Source organism: Malaclemys terrapin, chromosome 3 (genome assembly GCF_027887155.1).
Source record: "Malaclemys terrapin pileata isolate rMalTer1 chromosome 3, rMalTer1.hap1, whole genome shotgun sequence".
Taxonomy (NCBI): domain Eukaryota; kingdom Metazoa; phylum Chordata; order Testudines; family Emydidae; genus Malaclemys; species Malaclemys terrapin.
Genome location: NC_071507.1, coordinates 160098533 through 160124572, shown reverse-complemented (window position 1 = coordinate 160124572; position 26040 = coordinate 160098533). Strand labels below are relative to the sequence as shown.

Here is a 26040-nt window from a genome sequence, read left to right as displayed (position 1 = left end):
ATACTGGCTTGTGTAAGTGTAGGCAGAGTCTGGCTGGCATACAGGGTCTGTTTTAAATATGCCCAGTTAACCATGAGTGTCCCAAGAACTCAAAATCAAATGAAAATGTTTTCTTTGATATACGGCTGTTTGCCATTCCAAAGATAATAAATTACTTAAGTGATGTTCAGTTTTTAAACTAGACAGTATTCTAAATAATTAGGGCAAGATACTAGTGACAATCAGCACAGCTCTATTGACTCCAAGAGAGCTACACTGAATTACATCAGCTGAGTATCTTGCTTTTAGTCACCATCAAAGTTACAGCAATGAAGGGTAAGATCCCTGTGATCCAACTACTTGCATTATCATACCTGCAATTTTCTAAAAAAATTTTTTCACATTAGTTCACTTGATTTCCTGCCTTTGAACACTTAAATGAAGATAGACTGGAAAAACACAGTGGCAAAACTCTCTGCAACACAAGCTAATTGAATTTCAGGATCAATGAATGACAGTATCTGCATTATTGTTGGACTTGACTATGATTATTAGAACAAACTCATCATCTTTTCAAAACAAATGCTAACAAATGCTAACAATTGATATTTTCTTTCAAAATTTACAAAATATTTGTCTCTGTGCCGTGAAACATGAGGTCAGTATGATTTCTTTGTGGCTTCATTTTCTTTTGATAATGCAATAGATTAATCAATTGCGGGCTTTATTTTCACACTGGGATAGTAATCACTCAAGCATCTCAATGCAAATGGTAATGCTCATGTTCTCTAATGGAGTTGAAGTGAGATATCCAAATAGCCTGATTTAAAGTACAGTATTCATATTTTTCCTTATCCCATACATATTTTCTTTTCATCTCATATTTCAGATCTATATATTCATTTTTTACTCTTCCTTGTTCAGTACAAGCTGTCTCCTTTACTTCAAATAAAGAATGAACATGTAATTAACTGTTCCTGTATCCTGCAAGTGCTGATTTGGTATATAAACAATGAGTTTGCACGGGAATAGAATATTGCTGTCCATTTTAGCTGTCAGCCATACAAACATTTGGTTACACAGTGTTGCCTCTACAGAACTTCACGTAGCCAAACTAATCACACTTTAAAGCTCTCTTAATGAATTATTGGCTGGGTAATCTTTACAAAAATAGACAGTCAAATCATCTTGGCAGTATTCTGGAACTTTGATGTCTTACATCCAAAAGAATTATATTAAGCATTTACATTCTCATTGTTTAATTAAAAATGGAATAATCCTAAAATTAAACAACCAATTCTTTACACATGAACACTTAAAGCTAAATTGCAGTGGAAACAAAGCAGAATTATAGAATTGAGCAAATGTGCACACACAAAAATACAACTAGCCTGAATAATTTTATTGTAATGAATACCGAAGTAGTTTTCATTTACTCTAATGTGTTACTATACCAAGAAAGTGTCTCTGATACTTGGTCCAAAATGAATGTGAGCCCATGTGACAAAGATGTTAAGGGCTAGGTGGTGAGAAGCTCCATGCAGATGTGTAACAGTGTGGATGGGGAGGCAACACACTTCTCCCTTACTCCCCAGTACTCCTACAAAGAGGGCAATCACTATTATAATGTCCTGGGGACTTTCCAGATTCCTATCCAGGACTGTCAAACAATTAAAGATGAAACTACCCCCAGAAAATGCACCTCAGGTTTTCTGATTAATCCAGCTAGAGGGACAGGATTCTGGGCTATAAGTCAGTGCTTATGCAGTTTGGACATGATCAGTAAGGTTCACAGGTATAGGATGCATCTCCATATCATGTCTCAGTGCTTTGATTGATTTAGTGGCTACCCTTTAGGGCAAAATAACAAGAATCACAAAGGGAGAGAAAGGAGGAGCACAGGCTGCAGTAGTGGCTTTTCCCAGGACATCATGACTGTCTCTGCTATAGTTATTCTGATTATGCTACTTCATTTTAAACCATACATTTTACTTTACTATGCTTATAATAAAACAAGACATTAACTTCATGTCTTTGCCAGACACCTTCCTGAAGGGCAACAGCACTAGAGGGGAAAATGCAAAATTATGTAATTATGGAAAACAATGGGTACACATGGAAATAACATTTATTCATAAATTAATCCACTTGCATGAAGTTCATTATAAAATATGAGCATCTGTATAAAGTTAAAAAGACTCTGTCACCCTGGTTTATTTTCCCAAATTTAGGATCCAATCCTGCAAGTGCTGAACACTTCCAACTGGGTAATGAGTGCCTTAAACACTTATGGAAGTTAGTGGGAGATGAAAGCACTCAGCATCTTGTGAAATGCATTCAGTCATTTGAGGGACTGAGCCCTTAGTTTCCCCCCAAATCTTTGCTTGTTACTTTTATGAAAAGGCCCAATATATTTAAGTGAAAGGATTTCATCAGCATCAACTCCACAGTCAATCCAAATAAGAGGAAGGGAAGCTCCCTAGAGAGAGAGAGACTGACAGTGGGAAAAAGTTCTTCTTACATCACCTTTGGAATTTAATGGGATAATATATCCCTGCTATCACTTTACAGCGAACGGTAAAAAAACCCCAACAACCTAAACTAAGACTATCATCATCTATTCAAGTATATAGTTTAAAGTGATTTCTGTAAAACTTGATTGTTCTATTCCTGCTCAGTTCCACAGGACTTTTCCATGCAGGCACATACTCTTTTCTATTTCAGTATTTTGCTTAAACATGCTCCCTTAATGCTTGCAACTGAAACAGGGAGTGCTGAATAAATTGAAAGAAGGAGCAACATCCAGCCTCCAAATCCAGGCTCTTCTAGAGGGCAGAGGAGAACCTATATTAGCCTACTCCAGGAGGATGGAAAGGGTCCTGCTGTCCAGGAGCTCAGCTAGAAAGTTAAGAATTCAGTGCTAAGAGCTCTTATCAGGGAGACAAAGTGGTGCTCTAATGTTTTTACAGTACTTTGAAAATCTAGAGTCCCTATACTACATATAAGAGCCTCATATTACATATAAGTGCTATATAGTAATATTGTTATTATTTGCTGGAATTTACATAGTGAGACTGAAGAAAGAGAGGATTCTCATTGGAAGGCTCAACAGCCATCCCCTGGAAAATTGACTAGGAAATGAGATTGTAAAATGCTATGTGGGAGGAAGTATAGAGTGGAGGAAAGGTATAGAGGCTGATAGGGAAAACTTAAGAAATCAGAAATCACATGGATAGGGATGGGTAATCCAGGGGAAAAGACATGTCTTGATGATGTTTACAAGGGATGACAAGGAAAGTGGGATGGGCTGTGAAGGGGCAAGGAAATGGAGATTTTTCTAGGGGTTTTGAAGGGAGAAAAGGAATTAGGCATTATGGCTGGTGATCACGATTGGTCTATGTGGTGGTCTTAATCATGGTAGGGGGGGAAATTTAGTGTTACAGAGGAGTGGGCTAGAGGGCTAGTAGGGAATGGAATAGATATATTTTTGGAGGCACAAGAAGACATGAAACTATTACTAGTTGCTGAGCTGGGGTGAGAGAGAGAGAGAAAAATAGTCTTGACCTGTGTGAGGTGCTGGAAATACAGGGGAGGCTGAATTCACACAGTATTGGGGATTAGGAAGTTTACACAAACAGGGATAGAGAATTGAGATTTACTGGACAATGAAGGTAGAAGTTATGTAAGGATAGAGAATGAGGTGGAGCCTCACTGCTTGTGGATGGGGTGGAAAGTGTTTGAAATAATTGGGTTAGGAGAAGAGATATAGCGTGTGCACCAGAGAACAATAATAAAAAAAGATAAATGCAGAATACACATACACTGAGATTAACACAATCAATTTAAATATTTGTTTCTTTAAGAAGAAGAAAAAAGAGTGCACACATAGGTTAACAGAGTGGTATATGAGTAATATTATGAACATGCTAGTGCATGTGAACCAGCAGGAACCAGGATATAGATTAAAATGCTCCCCATTTTTAGGGGGAAAAAGTTGAAAAATTGGAAAATGATTTCTCTGTTTTAAGTTTCTAGCATGTTGTTAGTAAAACAGGTATAACAAGTAAAAGAGACTGGAGCAGGATTAGGAGCAGGGCAGCAGTGAGAGCAGGGCTGGATCCCGACTAGGAACAGGGCTGGAGCAGGAACAAGGCTGGGGCAGGGCTAGGAACAGGGCTGGAGCAGGCTAAGGCGTGAGGAGTCTATTGCCAGCATTTGGCAGGAGAGAGTTCCAAGTCCTGGAGTAAAAAGAACAGGAGTACTTGTGGCACCTTAGAGACTAACAAAGTCCTGGAGTGACATTGAGCACACTGAGCAGCTCTTCCTCCTGTGGGGCTTATATACGTGGTCTGGGAGTCACACAACTTGCTCCTGGCTTGTGGGTTGGCTGGAGCCTAGCACAGGAGTGACTCATAATCTTACAATAGTGATCTTATATGAGCAAGTTATAAAGCTTAACTAATTAGCCTTTTCAACACCCTGTATAGGAGAATAAGTACTATCATCCTCATTTTACAGACCAAGGAATGGCAGTAGAGTGGTGTAAATCACTTTCCCAAATCTACAGAGAGAGTCAGTTTCAGGAACAGGTTAAGAACTCAGGAGTAGCTGGCTCTCAATCCTGGGCTCACATCATGCTTCTCTGGGTAACTCAACCCTTTAGCACAGTGGTACCCAAACTTTTCCTGTTGTGCCCTCTCCTTACCAGTAATGGAATGTGTCCACACACCACTCCATTACTGCACAGTTGGCTCAGCAGGAGAGCTTGGGCTGAATGTGGAGTTGGGGGCAAAACTGGGGAGTGAGGAGGAGCTGGGACTAGAGGCAGAGCTGGCCTGGGGACAGAGAGGGAATGAGGGCAGAACTGGGCTGGGAGCAAAGCAGGGAGCGGAGTGGGGCTGAGGCTGGGGCCAGAGCTGGGCTGAGGGTGAAGCAGGAGGCAGAGCAGAGCTGTAGCTGGGGCTGGAGCTGGGCTGGGGGCAGAGTGGGGTTGGGTGGCACTTCTTCCCTGCCCGCCATGGGGTCTAGCCTGGCTACACACCCTCCTGAACATTCCTCCTGCCCCCCATAGTTAGGGGACCACTGCTTTTGCAGCATTTTTGGAAGAGATTGTATTCTTTTTACTCAGGATGATAACAGCAAATAAATACACAAAAGAAACAAAACCAAGGGTAACTGAAGCGCACACATACATATGAATACGCTAATATTATTACTTGTTTAGCACTGAAAATGTACTTGACTGCACATTGTATAAAGCACATGTATCACGAATACTGATTACATACAAAAATAAGTTATTTCTGATTATGCAATGCAATTATTTTGACAATGTCCCTTAAGAAACCATGATTTCAGTACAAATACAAAGGAAACTGCAACTTTGCATTGCCCTAAAATTTGCTTCACAGTTGCATGAATAAAATTATCATGCGCTTGGAATTTTCATTTCCAGCATCATTCTCTTGTCTTGTTGTGTGTTTTGGAAAACACCATATACATTATGATAGTTAATAACTAATAATACATCAAATGTTATACTGTGAACATATTGGGCTACATCCTCAATTGGTGAGAATCAGCATGGCTCTGTTGACTTAACTCAAATTATGCTGATATATACCATCTGAGATCAGGCTCAGATCTTCCAACTGAGTGTAAAAAACTACTGCAAAACATTCCAGAGAAATAGAAGGAATGGATTTCAATGCACCATCTAAAGTAATATTTTAATGCCTGATTCTGGACCAGAAACACAGCCCAGGTAAATGGGCCATGCACTGTGGAGTTCAGTGGGCAAAGTGGGAATGAATCCTTCTTCTAGGTCACAATCCTACAGCAAAGCTGCTGTGGCACTGCTACTGTAGTCTGAGAGGGGATGTAGCAAGCCCTGTGGCTGTCCCCTGTCCATCTCTCTGGGAAGTGTCATAAATATAAAGAAAAGGGTAGCATAAAATCCCTCCTTGGCAGCTGTACTGAATCGCTTTACCTGTAAGGGGTTAAGTAGCTCAAATCACTTAGTTGGCACCTGACCAGAAGGACTAATAGGGAAAGAAGATACTTTCAAATTGGGGGGGGGGAGAGGATTTGTTTGTGGCTCTCTTTGTTTGTTCCCTCTCTGGACCGAGGGAGAGACCAAGACCAACATCTCCTGAAAACATACGTGGAATGATCCATTTAAAATTACAGAAATTGTAAGTAAGGCAAGGAAACACATTAGGTTATCTTTTGTTTTGGCTTGTGAATTTTCCTATGCTACAAAGGTTGTTTTATTCCTGTTTTTGTAACTGTGAAGCTGAGCCCAATGGGGAATCCTCTGTGTTTTAAATCTTTTACCTTCCATCCTGATTTTGCAGGTGTGATTCTTTTACTTTTTTCTTTATAATAAAGTTCTTCTTTTAAGAACCTGATTGATATTAGTGTCCTGAAGATAAAGGGTCTGGTCTGTACTCACATTGCTAACTGATTGGTTGGTATATTATTCTCAGGCCTCCCCAGGAAAGGGGAGGATATTTTGGGGGGATAAGGATTCCAAGTGATCCTCCCCTGAATTTTTGTGTAAATCACTTGGTGGTGGCAGCAATACTGTCCAAGGACAAGGAAAGGAATTTGTGCCTTGGGGAAGTTTTTAACCTAAGCTGGTAGAATATAAGCTTAAAGGGTCTTTCATGCGGGTCCCCACATCTGTACCTCAGAGTTCAGGGTGTGTGGGGGAACCCTGACAGGGAGCTTTTCTCATTATTTGTGCAGTCATGGAGCCATGAGAACTACCACAAACTTTCCAGGTGCACTGGGGAAGAGGGAACCCTTTTGGAGCAAAGCTGTCCTTTCTCCTCCCATCCTCTTCCCCCATGCAGTGGAACCAGTTCCAGTGTGTTCAGGTATTCTATGACTGTGAAGTTTGGAGCAAGATTTGATCTATAGAAAGTTAAAAATTACATGGCATTTTGCAATAAAGTATTTTAGAACTCTGGATTTTAATTGGAGTTGTTGGTACTATCATTCCAAGAATAAAAAAATCTTTTTGACTACGTTATACTTGTTGCTTGAAATAATGGATATGACAGCAGGAGAGAGACAGTATTGTTGTCACATCAATAAGACTGACAACTGACACTGTGAAATATACTCAGGCGCTAATCAGCATGCTCACTGTCGCTGTTAAAACTGATCTATGTGATTAATTGCCTTTGAAATTTTGATCAAAATTGATCTGTCCAATTTTCTGGTCCTAGTTCCATAAGTCAAATCTCACCCTAGAATTACACAAATCAATTTAGTCTGGGCTTCTGTAAAAGCAGAGCAAAAAAGAAGGTAGAAGTAATTTTGGAGCTGTCAGTGACTGATTGGTTTTTTGATTTCACACTTTTACTAAAGATAGAACAGGCCTTACCGTAGCTGTCATAAGCATCTTCACTTGTTCCATGACCATAATCATAATATTCAGGCACACTGCAATAGATTCAGACAGCAAGAGATGTTACTATAATCAGAAGGAATCAACACAAAAGCTTAGATAGTAAACAAAAGTTAAAATGTTATTACCTTTATATGTAAACATAACAAAGTCAAATGACACTAGAATCAGTGCAAATATAAGATAGAGAGGACATATTATATTTTTTATTTTCATTTATTATCTACTAATTTTAAAATAAGATCATTCAAAAAATGTGTAAACATAGGAATTATTTTTCAAAGACGTGGCAGAAGGTTAGGGATAGAAATTCAATTCACAAGAACAAGGTGCAGTCTTATAATATCCTGCCCTAGGGTTTCCTTGTGGTTACAAGTTCATCAGAGCTTCATCTCAGAACAAGTACACAGTCCTCTGAGATTTCAGTAGGCCTTGTCCTTTTAATCCTTCCCTAAAGATTGAGGCCCTCCATTGACCAGGAGTCCTGTTTGTTTGCTAGATCAAAAAAGGAGCCTTAGGTTAGAATAAACTCAGGATTTTTAATCAAAAAGTCTTTTCTTTGTCCCCTGGAGAATCCAGTTTGAACTAGTATATGCATGTTTCCCCAAGGCTAATAACTGAGGAAGTTTATTAGCATCCCCCCTCCTTATCAGAGAAGTACATACAATGCCACAACACCACATGCACAACTGCATTTTTAAAACACTGTACCTAAAAGGTGTTAACCTAATTCAGTAAGGTTTAACTTAACCCAATAAAGCTTATCTTAATTCTATAAGGTTTGTTCAGGATATTATAGGATATTATCAGTCTGTCGCAGCCTTTTGTACTGAACCTGAAGATGCTTGTGTTACTGAGGACTTTGGCAGTTTATTCCATTTTTCAATTACACTTCCTGCAAGGCTGGTCTGCCTACATTCCTTACAAAGTGAAGGGCTGATTATCCACAGCCTTATGGGTTCCTACAACTTTCCGTGACCTTCGTGAATTTTGCAGCCCTGGTGTGGCTGACCCCAGGACCACCCCAGCAGCTGGGGAAGACCCGGGACCAGTCACACTGGCCACTGCTCTGGCAGCCCCAGGCAACTGGTCCCCGGCGCTGCCCTGGAGCAGCGGTCCGGGACTAGCAGCAGTGGCAGTGGGGCCCTGCCTGGATCAGCAGCGGCGGCAACAAGGCCCCAGGTCACCTCCTGCCTGGACCTGCGGTGGCAGTGGGAGGGGCCCGGACTGCCCCCACCAGAGCAGCGGCGGGGCCATGGGCTGCCCCCCCCCAGCAGACCGCTGCCCCCCCCAGCAGGCCGCCCACCCGCACACGTCAGTGACCCCAGGCCACTCCCCTCCCAGCAGAAGTGTTGCCCCGTGCTGCCCTCCCCAGCAGCAGTCTTCAGGAGCATCCCCCTCCCAGCAGGTAAGATTTAGTCACAGGTATTTTTAGGAAAAGTCATGGACAGGTCACAGGGCTGTGACTTATTGTTTACTGCCCGTGACCTGTCCATGACTTTTACTAAAAATACCCATAACTAAAACATAGCCTTAATGTTAGGCAGTGATTTGTACCAGTGCGAAATAAGTGTAAAATGTTAATAAATTAATAGTAGAAATTTTTTTTACCTAGTTTGCACAGATGTAAATTAATATACAAGGTGCAAGGAAGTGGAAAATCAGAGCTAGTTTCAAAACTACTGCTTGCCAGTTATTTGTTTATTGATCAACAGTGATCATGTATAGTCATAACAATAGGTTATCAAAAAATGAAGAGGCCATTTTAGATTATTGTTGCATGCTGCTAATTAATGATCTGCAGCTATTGTCTGTAATGGGTACCAGCATATCTGTGAAGCAAAGATGGTGAGCCATGTTAACATGGAGATTGAATTAGTCACATTTTAGCTTTACTATTATTATTATTTATAATTTGTTTTCCAGTAACACCCTACGTGCCCCAAAATCAGGATCAAATTCCCAGTTTGCTAGGCACTGCAAAAATATAATAATAAAAGGCAGCCAGGCACTGCCAAGGAAAGCTTACAATTTATCTATATTACTGAATTGTATTTCCCCCACCCTCAGTGAACTAAATAAAAAATATAATATGTTTCCTGTTAATTTTTTGGTTTGTTTGTTCTATTTGACCTTTTTAACTAAAGGCTCCATCTGACGGGCTCTCACAAAGATACCAAAATTTCCATGGTCACCTCAACATTGCGTTATTACTTTGGCTATTTTCCAGGAGATTTAAAAAAAGTATTGGTTTACATTTGAAGCAGAGACATATTTAACACTGCAGAAAAAAATCTTATAAAGATAATAGAGTTGGGCAAATAATTTGTAACAATTATTTGCTTAGACACAATTTTACCATGGCTGTAGACAAATATTGGATTTTGAATTTCTTGAATGCAATTCTTATTCATAATTCTTCCTGGAATAATTCCTAAGAAAAATTCATGTACTATAGCTCTCTTGAGAACATTCATTGCAAGTATTTGATATTTGACATTGAATCTGTTTCAAACAAACATGTTTGTTCCCTGACTGGCTAGGTAAAAAAATTTTATAATCAGGTTTCCAATGCAAATACTAATGATGTTTTTTAATTAAAAGTACATTTTCTATAAATATTCTGTAATATTTCCTAAAAAGTCACTGTTTCAGCAAGCAGTTTTTCAAGTGCTCAAATACCGCATTGACATGACCATGTAAGCACTTAGGACTGATGCTAAATATTCTACAGCTGACCAGGCACAATATATCTAATATTCTATTGAACATACTAGCCATGCTATACGTTTCTAGTGATTTCATTGGAAAGTTAAATGGAATCATGAGAGCAAAACGAGTGCAGTAAAGCAAGGGTTAAATAATCAGTCTTATCATATTCAAACTTCCTACAGTTTAGACCTAAAATATGCTCAAAACATAGAGCTGACCTGACAGATATGACAAATAGTATGAAAAATCGCATGTAATGTGATTTAAAACAGCATAATTTTGACCTATTGACTGCATTTCTGGGGAAGAGGATGGGAATGGTGATGGAATAGCAGAGTTAGGAAAAAACAAAACAAACAAAAACAAAAAAATCACCTTTTGCAATCTCCAGCCACTTGAAATAAATCACTTCCCCCCAATTCACTGTATAAAACAAGTGACTCTAATCCATACACTTTGGAACTTTTGTTACAAGGCAGACCACATTGATGCAAATTACTTAGGTATTGGAAGCATAAATATAGTTAGCTAGAAAGACTTGTATGTAATAAGATGGGCTGATATTGCCGACACATATGGAAAAGGTGAGCTGATGTTGCCTGTGTCCATGTGGACTGAATATAACTGTATAACTATGCTTATACATGATTTGGAACTTTCCTTGCTTTCTTGGATATGTCCATTTCTAGAACAGCACGTTGCCTGACCTGGGACCAGTCTCCTGATGTGCTCCACTTACTCTTTCTTCTCCCCTTGTTTCTAATTGTCTCCATAAGATTGTAAGTATGCACAATGTAAGACTGCAAGTATGAACAGTACAGGAAACCACTCTACTGTATTTATCTTATTCTTGTACTTATGTATATTGATTTTTCAATTATTTCAATTATATTTGTTTGAATTAATAAAAGCTTATGAAGTTTGTGTGTGTGCTTCACCAATTTTATCATCTTGATTAACTCCAACTAGTCACCTGAGGAATGACCTTGTATTTGTGACAAGTGCATGGTGCAGCTCAATAAAAAAATATAATTCTAATAATTGATCAGGCTACAACATATATTTGTAAAAAGTCATTCTCTAGTAACAATATTGAAAAAACCTGGACTGTAAAAAAACTGGCTTATATATATATTTAGGGCTTTTAAAAGACACTATCACACTACAGATAAATATAATCCAACCATATTACGTTGATCGGTAGCAGATCTCAGTAAATAATCAGCAAATGAATTCAGCATAAACAAAACTTGGTTATTTAATTTTAGAGTTCCATGACATCCCATAATTTAGAAACTACAGTGCTCATGAGTTCTAGAAACACCACATTTTCTTGGTGGTGTTAATTGGAAACAACACACCATTATCTGTGATTAGCATTCATTACTCTTCAAGCAACACAAGGTGTAATTTTCTTAAGTACATGCACCTACCTGAAAGCAGGAAGTAATCATATCTGTTTTAGAAAATATATTAACTCATTACCAATCTTTCACATCAAACTCCTACATTTTTAACCACTGCACAGTATTTTAGCCACAGGGCTTCCAAATCACAATGGGCTTGAGTTTCCAACCCTTAGATGTTAATATCAATGGTCCTACTTGTGAGAGAAGTAGCATATAAGGGGATACAGACCTTCATGAAGGTTTCATTATTTTTATTTCTTAAATGGGTTCTCATCTTAGGAGGTTTTAAAGTAATTTTTCTCTATCAAGATGAAAACTTTCAAAGATAAGCTTTTTGACTTATGGCCTAGTTCCTAAATTTAAAAATGCCTGAATTGTCTTGTTTGTAAGAAGTATGTTGACATCTGATCATAAGATGTTTACGTTTATTTTTAATTTTGCTGATGGATGAATATTGAGGGTCTGGCTGTCGCTAAATCTTTTCAAGTAGTTATTTTTATAGGGTCAAACTTTCTTTAAACTGATGACATAATGTCACCTCAAGACCTTTTCACTAAAGTAAAGCTGTGTCACCTTCCTTAAAACTGGCTTCATGTTCTGTATTTTTGATATTTTGGGGGATCATAAACTTACAGTCTCTGTGGTATGCAAACACTGATTTTTTTTAAGTTTCTGAGATAAGTCGGCCTTTTCCAAGTAAATTTGAGCTAAAGATGATTTAATCCTAACCTGATTGAATCAAGTTGCATGGCTCCAAGGTAAACCTCACATTTGATTTGTCTGAAGACCTAAACTGCTAAATGAGAGTTATCCAACTTCTGCATATCAGAGTGTTCTATTAAGGCTTGCATTATAATATCTTTGCTGGGAGTCGGAAAGTAAAGGGTTAGCCACAACTCAAGAACTGAAATCTAAGGAGGAAGCTTTTAATTGGCTCTGAGGTTGTGGTTCAGACATTAAATAATAATCTTGTTTCAGTAACAATACATTAAACCAGTTCCAAGTTATAGTTTTGATTGACTTGGAAAATCTTGAGTTGGGATTTATAACCAAACAGACAGGCACCTCTTTAGATCCATTTTTAACATTTAATAACAGGTTGATTATTTCTTGTATTAATCTGATGTTTTAACTAAATTGGTCATTTATTCCAGCGCTTAGACTAACTTGTTGCTTTGACTCTGTTGCTCTTAATTTGATGGCTGTATTGTTTAGTTTCTCATGCATCCATACTTTATTGATAATATGGGTCAGCCACTCTAAGACAGAGTCCATGCCATGCTCGATCAGCTAAGCAGAATGGCCACTGTTTAGCTTACAGGCTGCACTTTGTACCTCCTCCACAGTGACATCCTCTACATTATATGGAGGTGTGTTCACTGGACTCTTTGCATCCTCCAGGTGCTGCAGTTAAGAAGGTCCTGAAAGTGTTCTTTCCATCTTCTCTGACACCCTGCCTTGGTGTTTAGCATGCTACCACTTTCTAGTGTTTTGTTCACCCATCATTCCCATATCAAGTCCATGCATGTATGTTCTTCCTTTGAAACCAGTGTCAGAAACATGGAGTCTGGTTGCAGCACAAAGCTTGAGCAGTTGCTCACAAATATTGTTTGTGGTCGCATCCATAAAAAATGCCCAACACTTTCCAGCCAAGCTGTTTGAGCATCCCAGTGTGGCACTGGCATTGGATAACAACAATAATGTCATGAGTAGAGTCTCTGCTGATGATGTCATACATGGCTCATGCATATTATTCCTTGTCCTCCTCATTGGTAAGATTAATCAGTGCATAAGCAGTGATGATGATGATGATGTTGCGATGTCTAATGAGAAAGTCTTGCCACCACAATACATCTGGAGATGGGAGTGAAGCTTTTGAGGGCTTTACAAATGTTCCTTGACAAGGCCAAGGCAACATCACCAAGGCAAATGTGACCACTACCCTCCTCATTGGGGCCTGACCATAGGAAAATGATAGCCAATAATAGGCTCATCCCTGCCACTTCAATGGGTCTTGCAGAGTCCAATCATGAAATGTTGTATTGCTTCAATTCAAATGACAAAGTGGTAGGAGATCCAATGGTTTTCAGGGTATGTTCCAAACAGATAAGCCACCTTGAATCAGCAATGTTATAGGAGTGGTTCTGAAATCTGGGCTACCATAGAGGTGCAAATGCACCAGATGGATGCTTTCAACATGAAACAGCAACAATCTATTTAAGGCATATGGTAGTTTCATCGTGTTACGAATAAGGATGTCAGGCGTCAGACCAACCAGCCTCCAATATCTTCTGAAGTGACTCAACACCAGCTCAGGTGGCTTTATCATCTGCTCTGTATGCGGGAGTCCATACCACCCCACCAGCTTTATGTCTTCAACCCAACAAAATCTGGATGGAGAAGACCTCACAGACAGCCTAGCACATCCTGGAAGGATGTCAAAGCTTCTGACCTTGCCTGCCCCAGGTTTAATATAGAGCAAGCCACAACATTGGCAGGAGACTGGGCTATCTGGGAATGGGTGATAAGAAACATGCACTTTATGTTCCATAAGAAGGAGAATTAATGATGACTGAATGATTGATTGATTTAGTCTAAGTTTAGTTTAAGAGTATTAATGATAGCTTAGCTTTGGTGACATGTTTCTTGATTTTATTTTTGTTTTTTTAATAGTTTTAATAAAGGCCCTGAAGTTCAGAGCCTGTTATGGAATTTCTTCACTTCTTCTCTCAGAAATAACAAAGTAAATCTCCCCTTGCTTATCATTTTGATTAAATTATCTTAGGTATAGTTTCAGTGGAATACGATATTCTTCACTTCCAGTTTGCTATCAATGGGTGGGTACCTTCCATGGATTGATGAAGTCCAGATATAGATTGAGTTCAGGCCAATGAGAGACAGAGAGACATGTCACAGGCAGATACTTTTAAAAGTTTTCCATGTGTAATTTAAATGCTTAATTGTGAATTCATAAAACTTATAATTAAACTTTAAATTAAATAGTAATATGTAAGAGTGACCATGGGTAATCATTAATAGCCATATGGCACGATGTTTTAACATAGAAAATGAAAGATAGCTGAGTGCATTTCAAAGTAATTCTTCAACATTCTGCTGAGAATATAAAAACATAATATGACTTTTTTTCTGGAGACGTAACATGGGGCAGAAACTTGGCTCCAATGACTTCAACTGAGCTACAACCATTTAAACAAGTTGAGGATCTGGTCCATACTGTACAATAGTACTTTCACTTGCCTAGCATCTTCCATAAGTGGACTTCAAAAGGTGGGTAAGGGAAAAATACATAATAATTCTGTTTCTTTGAAGATATTGCCAAATTCTTGCTTCTGGTTTTCATGTCACTTGTGAGTTGTGCAGCAAACTCTCCCAGCTCTTAAGGTTTTTGAACTAATGAAGCACTTGTAGGCAAACTTGAGGGTACTATCCTACTGAGCTTGTTCCAACATCAGGTAACCCAGTGGCCCAGAACAATCTATTCATTTCCTTTGCAACCATGATCAGTGAAGGAGCTGTCCAATGGCTCCAATTCAAGCAGCTTCAGCTTTTAATGCTACTGTCTCTATTGGGGATTGGGTATTATTAGGGGTATGTGTACACTGCAGCTGCGGGGGGACAATTTCCAGCTCAGGTAGATGTATCCATGCTAGATTTGATTGAGTTGGTCTGCTAAAGCTAGCAGTGTAGACATGGCTGCACAGGTGGTGGCATGGGCCTACTGTCCTAGTATATATCCACGGGGTTAGATAGGATTGAATTTGGGCAGCTAGCCCATATATCTGTGGCCCCACTGCTATTTTTAGCATGCTAGCTTGATAAAAGCTAGTGCAAGTATGCCTACCTGAGCGGTAAATTACTTTCCTGACTGCAGTGTAGACGTACCGTTTTTATTAATGTCCCCTGACTTCTCTTTTGATTTCCTAAACTCAAAATGCTTAATGTCTTAATTTCTGCATGTCTCTTAAAATTATTATTATTTGTTTCTGGCTTTCCACAGGTTGTTTCGTTTACAGAGATAAGACAGCATCAATTTTCTGTTTGCCAGCCTCCGACACAATCTGGATTCCCAGCAAAAAAGGAAGAGTCCATGGCCTGCATCAGTTAACTAATACTGAGACACACTTGGATTCTTCCTGCTTCCTGGTATGGCTAGGCAAGAACCTTTGGTATAACTGCATTGGCATCTCCTATGGCTCATTGCCACCATTCCAGTACCATCAAGAGGCTTGGCATATCAGTGCTTCTAGCTAGTCAGTAAAGGGGGTTAAATCCCAGTGGCTCTTGAGGCTTTACCCTCTTATTGAGGCTCAGTGTAATGACACATTGAATGTATCAGCAGTTTAGCACCTGGGAGTCTTTCCTGGGAATCCCAAAGATTTGCACATTGACACAAAGAAACAAACCCTCAGCTTGACACGTTAGTGCTGGTAGAACATTTGCTGTATGGAAATGCTCCCTGTACTCCTTCACATTTAGCGTAAAGATGCTCACCGAATTGTTTGGTGTCTGTAGTCTACCCTTTGCTTCCTAAGACTCGAATCATCAGCACTTAGGGAATGATGTTTGTTATTACACTGTCTATTGGGACATCTCTTGAACTCTTTACTCTTCATTAGCAAGATTTGAAGTTCCTTTATAATTCTACTTTTATATAAATATCGTTATGTAGGACTTTCATCTCCACCCACCAACCTCAGCTCAGCGTTGGTGATAAATATGATTTTGGGATAAAAATGAAGAGGTGATAAATTCTGAATCTACCTTTTGGAGTCTTGTTTCTCCATTGTCCACTCTCTTTTCTGGGACAGCTGACCTTCTTTTACATTTAGTGAGGGAGAAAAGAGAATTTTTATATATCTATATAATAAGAAGCATGGGGAGGTCCTGCTTTCTGCGATTATAAGAACTAGTTGGAGAACAGAGCTTGTTGAAAATGATAATGATTTTTTGCACAAAAAAAAGTGCTTTCTACAAGTTTTGAGAATGAGCAAATTTTCATGAAGATATATTTTTTAAAAATGTTTGCTTTAGAAATTTTTTGGGGGGTTGTTGTTCCATTCTCCTTTCCCTCCTTTTCTCTTTTTTTTCATTTTTCCATTTTGCCACTGAAAAGAGTGCAAAAAGGTAAAACAAAGAAGTAAGGAGAGAAGGAAAAATTTGAAAGCCAATAAACTAAATTAATTTTCAATTTTTTTGCAAAATAATATTTGAAAGTATTTTTGTGAAAACTTCAATAAAAAGTTTTCATCTGAAAATTTCAAGAGATCTCAGAGAATATGCTGGGGCCACTGATGTACATTAATTAGAGCATGCTTAGTGGGGCAGAGATCTTGAGTCAGCTTACAGGTGCATAAGGATATAAATATCTTAAAATATAGGAGAGTTTCCAATAGGACTCAGGCTGGAGGCATGAGATTCAGGAGTAATTCTTGATTGAAAGTATCATCAGAGTAGGATTATTGCTAGAGCAAAAGGAATAATTTACTTGACAAATCTAACCTCTTTTTCTGCTCCTGGAGTATCTCCCCATGGATTATTTCTTTGAATATATTTGTTATTCAAATGTATTTTATTATTAATCATTTGTTTTGCAGTTCCAACTAAAGGTTCAAATCAGGATCAGGGCCCCAAGGTGCCAGGTAATGCACTATGTTTTTATACTATAAATTGATTGAAAATGTTTCAGTTTGAGCAGTGAGTGCAGTATTGAATATTAATAATTTGAGATGTATTGCTTAATTGTGGGTGTTCTGATTAATCACTTAGCTCCAACCCTGCAAACTTGCTTAAAGTTAAACATGTGAGTAGTCTCAATATAACAAAATTTCAATGAATTACTCACATGTTTAAAGTTAAGCACGTGCATACGTGTTTGCAGGATGTGGGCCGTCATATCATTCTGTTCACTGACTGGATGAGTGTACATGAATCTAACGTTTGGTATCTAATAAAACTTGGTTCCTGACTATTCCCAGAAAATGAACACAAAATGACCATGGCCTCAGAACATACAAACAATATTCAAGAAAATTTTATAGAAAGGAAAACGGAGGATCTGATTCTGAGAGCTTCAGTTTGATAGTGTTCACAAGTGTAACAGGGAGAAATAATTCTCTCCACTGTAGAAATCAGTGAGTAAAATTCTATACCAGTAGTATGCCTGAAGAGTACAGAAGATAATCACAGTGGTCCATTCTGGCCCTCAAATCTATTAAACTCTGATCTTACACTAACATAAATCAGCAGCAACTCAGTGGACTTAATGGAATTACACCAGTGTACAAGTGGATGAGCTACAGAATTAGGTCCCAAGGTAACACAATGAATCAGTGGCATAGTCTGGAATAGAAACCTGTCTCCCATTTATCTGCTATGACCACTGACACACTAATAACTGCTGCATCCCCCAAATATGCTCTTTCTCACATGCACACACACAAAACATGAGAGAAAATTATCATCAAGTTCTTTGGAGTTTTGTAGAAAATGATGGATTCTAAAGACACGATTTGCCATGATCCCTATTCAATGATACAGACGAGAGAGAGAGAGAATTTCTAGAACTGTACAATCTACTCCAAAAATGTTATTAGTGGGACATCAAACATAAGAGTGGAGATCTATGAAGAAAAAAATCTTCCAAGAATTTTAGAGGATACAAGTGATTTAGAAGACAAACTTTTCTCTACTTCAGAGCAACTCGATTTGATTCAGTTTTGCTCATTGAATCAAATAAATGAGAAGTGGCATTTGAAAACAGTTTCTAATGATGAATGCTGTAAGTGGATTGCAGTGAAGATACATAAAATGTCATCTTTTAGGCTTGCTGCCTTGATTGATTTCAATGGTTTGAAAATAAAATGCAGGGAAATCTTTATTTATGAACAGGTAGATATAAGCACAAAACCAAAATGAAATACAGCATAGTATAAATACAATGCAGGCTGGTTAAAATGGGGAGAGGGTACAAGAGAGAAAAATTATACAGTATATGATATTTTACCAAGAACCATGCAGCCACTCTCCCAGCTGTTGCCTGGATTAGAGCTAACTATATATTTTCTTATATTGTAATATTCAGAGACGGTGAGACAAAAGTGATAGGCAATCTATGTGTCAGCAGGGGATACAAGAAAGAAGGACTCTGTTGCAGAAATTAGAGGTTATTCAAAGTACTATGGACCAGAATTGATACCTTTACTCATGGGTACCTTAATCTACAACTAGTATGAAATAGTATTTTATACCAGGCAGCTAGTCACACTGAAAACACTGGGGCTAATTACAGAGTAAGGCACTATTCCACATAAGTAAGGGTATCAGATTTTGGCATTATGGATTTATTTCAACTTATTTTACATTCAGGTAAGATTATATCTATACCTATCTATACAGTTTACTGCTGAATGCAATCAGGACATATATATCTGAATGCAATTTACTGAGGCTCTACAGTATGTATGGGAGCGTTAGCACATGCAAATAATACTGAAAGTGTTTTGACAACAACTCTGTATCTTTGTCTTTTATGTCTTTTGAAAATATTTGCTCATCAATAATTTGGTAGGAAATTAAATCAGTTTGTGCTCTACTTCATTTCTATACTTAGCATGTTTTCCGCTTTAAGAATAAAAAACTTGTACAGAAACTAAACCAAGCCCAAGTTTTTCTTTTGTGGTCATTGTGTCCAGTACAGGTAAAACTGCTGGTTACTTGTCTTAAATGAAGAGAGATTTCACTCCTTAAGTGGGAGGGGGATCCAGTGATGGAGTTTCTCAGTTCTGCTGTGTGGAGGTTGCCCTCAGAGTATTGCATCTGAGGATTGGAGTGGAAAAGGAAGAGGATATTTGGTCATGGAGTGGAAAAGGATGTTTGGCCAAGAGAGTAAACATCTGGTCATACCCGAAGAGGACACTGCAACACCAGAATATGTAGCAGCCTGCCAGGCTTCCCCCACAAGACCACGTAAGTAGGTAAATAGGGAGTCAGGTGATGGTTTTCTGTTAAAATATCAGGGCCAGGGGAACTGATGGATTAGTGATGAGCTATGCGAAGATTTCCCCGCTATGGGGAACATCATTAAAAAGTCAAAATTTGCCAATAGTTACCTCCCAATGATACCTGTACTGTACTTTACATAGGGAAATACTGAGATATCTCAGCTACTACTGTGCCCTGTGGTCTGCACTGGCTCCAAATACATTTTTAGATGTTTGGATTGTAAATTTTTGGGAGCAGGGACTGTCTTTTTGTTCTACGTGTACAGCACCTAGCACAGTGGGGTCCTGATCCATGACTAGGGTTCCTAGCCATTATGGTAACACTGCTGTAATCATCTACAAAGACATGGATGGCCTGTGACCTGGGTATTTAATCACATAGATTTTCCCTAGTGTTGTGGAAGTTGTGATCAGCTGCTCCATGGGATTCAACTCCTGAGGAAGAACAGGAGGGGATTCTGACTGGGGCACTCTTGCTTCTGACATTCATGCCCTCTTGCAGTCTGCCAGAGCTTTGGCTTAGTGATGTGATGCAAGACACATTTTGTTCACTCTGTCCTTTTTGTCATTTTGGCCTGTAGGTAGGGGAGTACCTACTTCATCCATGAATATGGATGCCAGAGGCAAGACTGACAACAGTTTTCATATTAATTTTTTTAATATGCACTCAGATATTACAATGTGGGTCCCAGGATATTGTTTAAGACTAAGGGTACTTCTACACTACCTGCCGGATTGATGGGTAGTGTTCGATCTATTGGGGATCGATTTATCGCATCTTAAAATCGATGCCCGATTGCTCTGCCGTCGACTCCGGAACTCTACTGAGGCAAGAGGTGGAAGCAGAGTCGACGGGGGAGCAGTAGCGGTCAAGTCGCCGCCGTCCTCATGGCCAGGTAAATCGACCTAAGATACGCTGACAGCTATTCGCGTAGCTGAAGTTGCATATCTTAGGTCGACCCCCCCCCAGTGTAGACCTAGCCTAAAAATAAAGCAATATTGATGAGCGTATTTCTTTAAGAAGCTGCTGTGTAGCTAGACCATAGTCTAAGTCCCCTGTGATGTGGCGATTGCTATGTTTCTTCCTGTTTTTTAATGATTAGTAGAATAAGTGGACATGTGTAATTGTGTCTTTGCTCTCTAGACCCTCTGTTAAATATTTGGTTTCTAATTTTTTATTAGAAATGTTATTAGTATTTTTAGCTAATTCTGCCTCATTGCTACATACATGAGAAGAGAGCTATAAGAAAAAGTTAATTTTTTGCAGTATTGTGTAGAATTATAATCTGAAGGATATGCACACATTTCGGTGCCTGTATTAAAATATCTGAAAGAATAGGAGTTGATATCATCTCTATTATAAACTGTCCTGAAGGTAGACACTTGGATCACTTAATATGATTTGATCACAATATGCAAAATATATGCAAACCAGCTGCTCAGCCCATTAATGATACATTCAAGAACATTCACTGTTCTAGTTCTGGAAATGTCAGATTCACTTGTAAATGTTCCTAATCAGGAGCAAGGAGAGCAGGATGTGAAATAGCAGCCTGGTACACTAGCTCTACACCCACTGGGAAGATGTAACTAGTTTCTAGCCACTTAAAACTGTTGAAGCAGGCTGAAGAATCTGACCCAGTATTTTTTTAATTTAATATTTCTTTAAAATTTCTTTGAAAACTACTCCAGCACAAAACAGATATTGCGCCAGATTCTTCTCCCACTTAAACCAGCGTTAATTGGGGTAATTCCTCAAAAGTCAATGGGGCTGAGTGGTGCAAAAAGGTGGAAAGCAGCTGGATTTGCCCAGCAGAGAACTCCTTGGTGTGTGGTAGCTCTCAACAGGTGCACAGGTAGTACAGCTGACGCATGTGATGCCCCCTCTGCTCAGCTGTGGTGCATGGTCATGACCCTTCAAGCCTTCCTTACTAAAAATTAGTAAGTGACTGCTGGAGTATAGAATCATATTTGTATCTAGTGCCCCATCTAAGTGCCCCATTTTTCCATGGAGGGGTTATAGTTAATCTATATCTATGCTACCAGCCTATGCAGCCACATTCTGCAGTTCTCGTATGAATAGTCACACTGAAGTCAAGGCTGGAGGACTGGAACTAGAATGTAAGGGACCCCCCCCCAAAAAAAACAGTGAAGATCCAATTCTACATAATTTAAATCAATGAGAGTTTTGCTATGACTTCACTTCAGCAAGTTTGGGCCCTACATGTGTAGACTACTGAGTAAGAGACAGATTTCTGTTCTAATGGATACATCTAAAAATGCTCTTTCTGTGTGACCACACGCAGTACATATGGATAGGTGTCATGAACATAATTACATGAAAAGAATAACCAGGAAAAAATCCCCCCTCAAATTCAATAATGTTGTAAATTTAATCTCTGTGGTTTTAGATTTAAAATAGGCCTGAGTAATTAAATGAATATGAGTCAGTTTTGCAGAACCTATTGCTGCTTGAATGAATAGTGCAAGCTATTAATATAGTTATTAATATTGTATTATTATAATATTAGTGTGTAACTAGAACACACTTGCATCTTCATGACAGTATACATAATGCCACTGCAGGAGAACAGACATGGATATATAATTGCTGAAAACACATCAATTTCTGCGTTATGTTTTTGTTATGAGTATTGCTCTACAGAAGCCAATGTGACTAGTCACATGAGACTACTGATAATGAAACTGCTGATATTAGGCAGAATTCAGTTAGATGAAAACTACAGCTGTCACTCTGAAGTTCTCTGATACTATACTTTTCATAGATACATTCATATTAACAATAACCCTACTGGAATTTATGTAGGTTATCAGATCTCTCAAAAAATTTACAATTAATTTCAGGCACTTTCACATCATCATCCTTTAAGTTATGGATTAATTTTTGCCACCCTTACACTGAGTAGTGCCTCACACTGCTAGTGGTCCCACTGAAGTCAGTGGGACTATATGTGGCATACAGGGAACTTGGATTCCTGACACCTTTAGCTCTTCAGGGCAGCCTCTTGGCTTACGATTTTTCAAGTGGTGACTGTGAGAGGTAAGGATGGCTACATGTGGCCATATATTACATACAAAACAGAAACAAACAAACAATTTATTTATTGCTTAGGAACATAATATGTATTTTGTATCCTTTGCTGCTAGTTCACATTTGTGAAAAATGTCTGCTAAACTTATGTTAATAAATATTAGTTTAGTTAACATAGTTATTTTGGTTCCTTTTTAAGTCTTCTTTTGGATATAAAACATCTCTAGCAGTTGTAGCTTGAATATAATGCGTCTTTTCTCATTAGTTTAATGGACATGCTGTTTAATTGCTTAGGAATATGATATACAAAGGAACTACAAATTAATGCCATGATATAGAAAATTATCTCAGCATAGTGATTTTTAACTAATTATTATTTCCAAACCAAAGACCATTTCTCCTGTGACAATGAGCTACTGTAGCTAGAGATGGACTTTTCAAAAAAGTTGGAGTACATTTGAGACAAGGAGGTGTCAGGCCCGCTGACAGCAATTCCGGGCCCCTGGGCTGTCCTTAGAGAGGTGCAGAGCCTGTGGCAGAAGTGATGAATCCATCACTTCCGGGACCGACCACGCTGGCCAATTGTGATGGCCCGTGGGGTCCCCCAGAGCATGCCTAGGAGCCCTGCTGCTCATCCGTGAGATTTAAAAGGGCCTGGGGTTCGCGGCCGCCCTTTTAAATTGCCTGGACCCCTGGGAAATTGTCCCCTCCCCCGCCCATGTCAGTGGGCCTGGGGGGGTGTATTTGCCTATGAATATGCAGCAACTAATATACCACTACTTCTGAAGTGTGGTTAAAGTATACTGAAAGCAGTCACATGTTACAAAGCCCTTTTAACATCTTCACTGGTTCTACAACAAATACTTACCAAAGGCATTGCTTTCTTATTCATCTCACTTACCACTACAGCAGTTCTAGAGCTGAAGATGGTTCTGATGGGTATCTTCATCAGTGAAGTACTCAGCAGTGAACATGTTAATTTTAGGACCTGAAATCTCTGAAGTGCATAACACTCTACGGGAAAATGTGTTTCTTTGCTTGTTTGTTTGCTGGGAACCCTACTAATTCAGTACGAGATTTTATCTTTCCCTTTTTACACCTTCATTTGTCATTCTGTAATCTGACCTCTTTCCTTCACTGCCACTGATGGTGTCCTCTGAATGGCCAATTCAAGAATAGTTTTTGACATGCAGTTTAAGTGAAAATAAGATGACAAGCTGTATTCACAGAATATGCCTGAAACCACATGGAGGATTAGGAATGTATCTGCAATTAAATGGTAAACAGTTGCCCTTTATTAGCTACATTAGTAATAAAAGATGATTTCACCACTAGCCCATGAAGATTATTGTCATTATCCTCACAGAGTAAAGACATAACCAACGTTTTCAAACTTGGGTGCCTTAATTGTCCTTTATGCTAAAGCAATGGTCCCCAAACTGTGGAGTGCACCCCCCTAGGGGGGCATAGAGGAGTGTTCTGGGGGTGAGGCAGGGCTGGGCCAAGCCCCACAGGGGGTGGAGAGGGAGCACCACCCAGTCCCACTCTGGACCCTCACCCAGCCATGGCCCCTGCTCTCAGCTACAGCTCCTGGCCACGACCCCAACTCCAGGCATGGCCCCACTCTCAGCCCCCGGCTCCTGGTCTGGCCATGGCTTGGGCCCCAGCCCCCACCCCGCAGGAGCTGAGCCTTGCTCACGGCTCTGGATCCTGACCGCAGCTTGGGGCAGGGAACACAGAGAGGGGCGAGAGGGGCCATGACATGAAAAGTTGGGGAACACTGTGCTAAAGTATTGCTTCGGAATGTTGTTGAGACAGTAGCTAGCACAAAACAAGTTAGTTTCAGTGGTTCCTCAGGCACACCATTTCCATATCTTTGGATTTACTCAATTAATTGGATAACTGATTCACTATGAGGTAGTCTGATGTGAATTAGAATTACTGAAATAACTGACAGACTGGTGTGTGGTTTCGTTTTTTTCCCCCTTCCTTCAACTGGAGAATGGTTCAATAAAGTAACAGTGGCTCGTTTTACTGCTATAAATCGTCCCTGGCTATCAAAATACAACCTTTTATTAAAGGACCACCAAAGCTAAGCGTGTTCCCAGACCACAGAACAGTTGTTTAAAGTTAAATAATCTTTTTGAATAAACTTCTCAATCAAATTTGGATTAGGTTTGCCGTTCCTGGCCAATGGGAGATGTGGAAAGTGGTGGCCCGGCCCGCGCCGCTTCCTGCAGCTCCCATTGGCTGGGAATGGCGAACTATGGCCACTAGGAGCTGCACGGCCATACCTGCGGACGCTCAGGTAAACAAAGCATCTCGCGGCCCTCCAGGGGCTTAACCTGAACAAGCCATGAACCAAGTTTGGGAACCCCTGGGATAGAGGAAGGGAAAAGACCTGCTGGGTCACTGAGTCAATCACAACCAACCGCATAATATAATCCTGTTAATAAATTTATCAAACTGTCTTAAAAGCAGATAGGTTGTTTGCCCCCAAACCTAAGGTTACAGATATAATGTCCTGCAGTTGCCTTTGTTAGTGTATGTTGACTAATCACAAGTGTTTACCACCATCATTGTTATTTATTACTTGTTTCTGGTAGAGCTCATGATGTGCTATGAGCTGTACAAACAGGAAGGAAAGTATGATATCTGCCTTGAAGACTTTACACTCTAGAAAGAAAAACTCAGAGAGACACAAGGTAGAGGAAAGGGATAATCACTTGGATTTCTTTTTAAATTTAGGCTAAAATTTGAAATGATTCTAGAAATATATTTTTTTCTGCATTCTTTCATTAATTCTGGTAATCTTGTATGTTAACTCTGGTAGTCTTTTTTATTACATTTGATTAAAAGTATTTCAAAAATTATTTGGATGTTTTGAAGAATTGTTTGCTGTCAGAAAGTAAGATTTAAAATTCACATTTTACAAAATGAATAGGAGAACAAAGGCGAGGTCTAGTAGTTCATTTGAATAAACAATTTATAATTACAATTGCTTACCTCTGTGTTTGGGTGGCATAACTGTTATCATATGCCTCATAGCTTGGGTCATCATATTCACCCCCATATCCATCATCATATCCCTATGGGAAAAATAATACACCCTATTTAGAAGATTGATAAATAAGGAAGTATATTAGGCTGCATAAATTATGTATTAATGTATAGATGCTATATTTGCACACAGGATTTTTTACATTATTATGCAGTCTCTTAGACCAGAATTATACACCTAAATGTGCTAACAATATGATGAAAGAGTAAAGAAATAAATTATTAATTTGAGAACTTAGTTTATCCATTGATATAATGCAGTGCACTGCTGAAGGAACAGCTTCTCAACCAGGTTCATTTAGAACACTGACAGATGCTAATGAAGACAATTGTTTTCTCAGGAATTCGATATTACAAAAGTTTTTGTAAGTATTTATGGGTGAATAATAA

At 39.1% G+C, this 26040-nt stretch overlaps 1 protein-coding gene across 8 annotated transcripts in view; it reads right to left on the bottom strand.

Annotated features, from left to right (window-relative positions):
• KHDRBS2 (KH RNA binding domain containing, signal transduction associated 2) overlaps positions 1-26040 on the bottom strand; it is a 650326-nt gene that overhangs the window by 74234 nt on the left and 550052 nt on the right. For all 8 annotated transcript variants that reach the window (XR_008444592.1, XR_008444587.1, XR_008444588.1 and 5 more), the window contains 2 exons: positions 25597-25679; positions 7373-7431 (listed from right to left, as the gene is read on the bottom strand). Coding sequence is in view for 1 of the 8 variants with exons in the window: in XM_054024593.1 (XP_053880568.1) it covers positions 7373-7431; positions 25597-25679 (142 nt within the window). In the remaining 7 variants the exon portion in view is untranslated. The remainder of the gene's footprint in view (positions 1-7372; positions 7432-25596; positions 25680-26040) is intronic.